Genomic DNA, 1,544 nt, shown 5'->3' with positions numbered 1-1,544 from the left:
AATATTAAAATTTCATCCGTAAGATGAATGAATCGCGTAGTGGTTTGCTTTTGGAATGGAAAAACCTTGATTATTATGTACCAGCAAATGAACAAAGTAATTATAGTTTTTGGCAGGAATGCCAAAAATTAAGGGAGATACGCATCCTAAAGAACGGTAAGTTCACGAAAACTTTGAAATGCTGAAAATTAAACAAAAACATTGATTAGTAAGCGGTCATATTAGAACTGGAGATCTAATTGCTGTACTGGGTTGCAGTGGTGCTGGCAAAACCACATTGCTCGCTGCTATTTCACAGCGTTTACGCGGTAACCTAAGCGGCGATATTGTGCTGAACGGCGTCGCAGTGGCGCGCAATGATATGACGCGCATCTCAAGTTTTTTGCCACAATTTGAAATCAATGTTAAAACCTTTACCGCATACGAGCACTTGTATTTTATGGTAAGTCAGCTTTAGACTCAATAGTTTGTATACTCACATACGAATACAATCAATTTTTTTTTCTTTCGTATGTAGTCACATTTTAAAATGCATAGAAAAACAACAAAATCTCAAAAACGTCAACGGGTTAATGACCTACTTTTAGCAGTAGGACTGCGAGATGCTGCGAACACCCGCATACAGCAGCTATCGGGTGGCGAGCGAAAGCGATTAAGTTTGGCTGAGGAGGTAAGAAAAATTAAGATATATATTTTTATTTTTTAATTAGCAAGTAATTAAGTTATTAAATATTAAATAATTATATTTCTATTTTAAATGAATATATAATATTTTTATTTCTCTTCATTTAAGCTAATTATAGATCCACCTTTCCTGTTTTGTGACGAACCAACAACTGGTTTAGACAGTTATAGTGCCTATACAGTAGTAAAAACTTTACGTCATCTATGTACTCGTCATCGTGTTGTTAAGAGTTCCCTTACCTCACTCTATGGTGAAGATTCGTTTAGCACGCCCAGCGATATAAGTAGTCGTAGTTCAATTGAAATGGAAGTTTTTAAATCGAATGAAAATTTATTTGAATCTCTAAAGGAGCTGCCTTCGTTAAGTGTATTCAATAACAGTCCGAATGGTAGACAAAAGAAAGCTATTATCTGTTCTATACATCAGCCAACTTCGGATATATTTGAGCTGTTCACACACATCATACTAATGGATGCAGGTCGGATCATATATCAGGGCAGTACAGAAAAAGCTTTACAGTTTTTTACAGAGTAAGTTACTGCTAAATAGTTATTTGTTTTAACAGTATTCAAGGCTTTAAGAACTAAAGTATTATTACAATTGAAAAATTATATTCCCTTTCATAATTTGAATTCGGTTAACAAAAATGTTCCTTGTTTAGGTATAAAAAAATATTGATCTAAAAAAGCAGGATTTAAAAGAAACGGAATAATCTAGTATGCAAATTTTAAGCCAAAAGAAACAAAATTGAAAATACAAAAAAAATTGTATAATTTTATTATTAAAATTTTAAAATTTTTATTTTAAAATGAAAACTCTTTGTATACAACCCAAAAAAAAACCAATAAAAATACAATTG

General features: G+C 32.2%; 1 protein-coding gene across 1 annotated transcript; it reads left to right on the top strand.

The window, feature by feature from the left end:
- On the top strand, positions 1-1,219 carry LOC119677015 (protein brown-like). The gene is made up of 4 exons (XM_038088280.1): positions 1-156; positions 210-442; positions 518-670; positions 794-1,219. Exons 1-4 carry the CDS (start codon positions 24-26, stop codon positions 1,217-1,219), a joined length of 945 nt encoding a protein of 314 aa, XP_037944208.1. The 5' UTR covers positions 1-23.
- The last annotated feature ends 325 nt before the right edge of the window (positions 1,220-1,544 follow it).

This window comes from Teleopsis dalmanni, chromosome 2 (assembly GCF_002237135.1).
Source record: "Teleopsis dalmanni isolate 2A chromosome 2, ASM223713v2, whole genome shotgun sequence".
Taxonomy (NCBI): domain Eukaryota; kingdom Metazoa; phylum Arthropoda; class Insecta; order Diptera; family Diopsidae; genus Teleopsis; species Teleopsis dalmanni.
The sequence above is the reverse complement of the archived record's forward strand: the minus strand, read 5'-3'. Positions and strand labels throughout refer to the sequence as shown.

What these genes read in the sequence shown, in the direction of transcription:
- LOC119677015 (XM_038088280.1), top strand. Translation starts at nt 24, where the DNA reads ATGAATGAATCGCGTAGTGGTTTGCTTTTGGAATGGAAAAACCTTGAT. An exon ending in ACGAGCACTTGTATTTTATG is followed by an intron (nt 443 to 517) that starts GTAAGTCAGCTT and finishes TTTCGTATGTAG; the next exon opens with TCACATTTTAAAATGCATAG. An exon ending in GATTAAGTTTGGCTGAGGAG is followed by an intron (nt 671 to 793) that starts GTAAGAAAAATT and finishes TCTTCATTTAAG; the next exon opens with CTAATTATAGATCCACCTTT.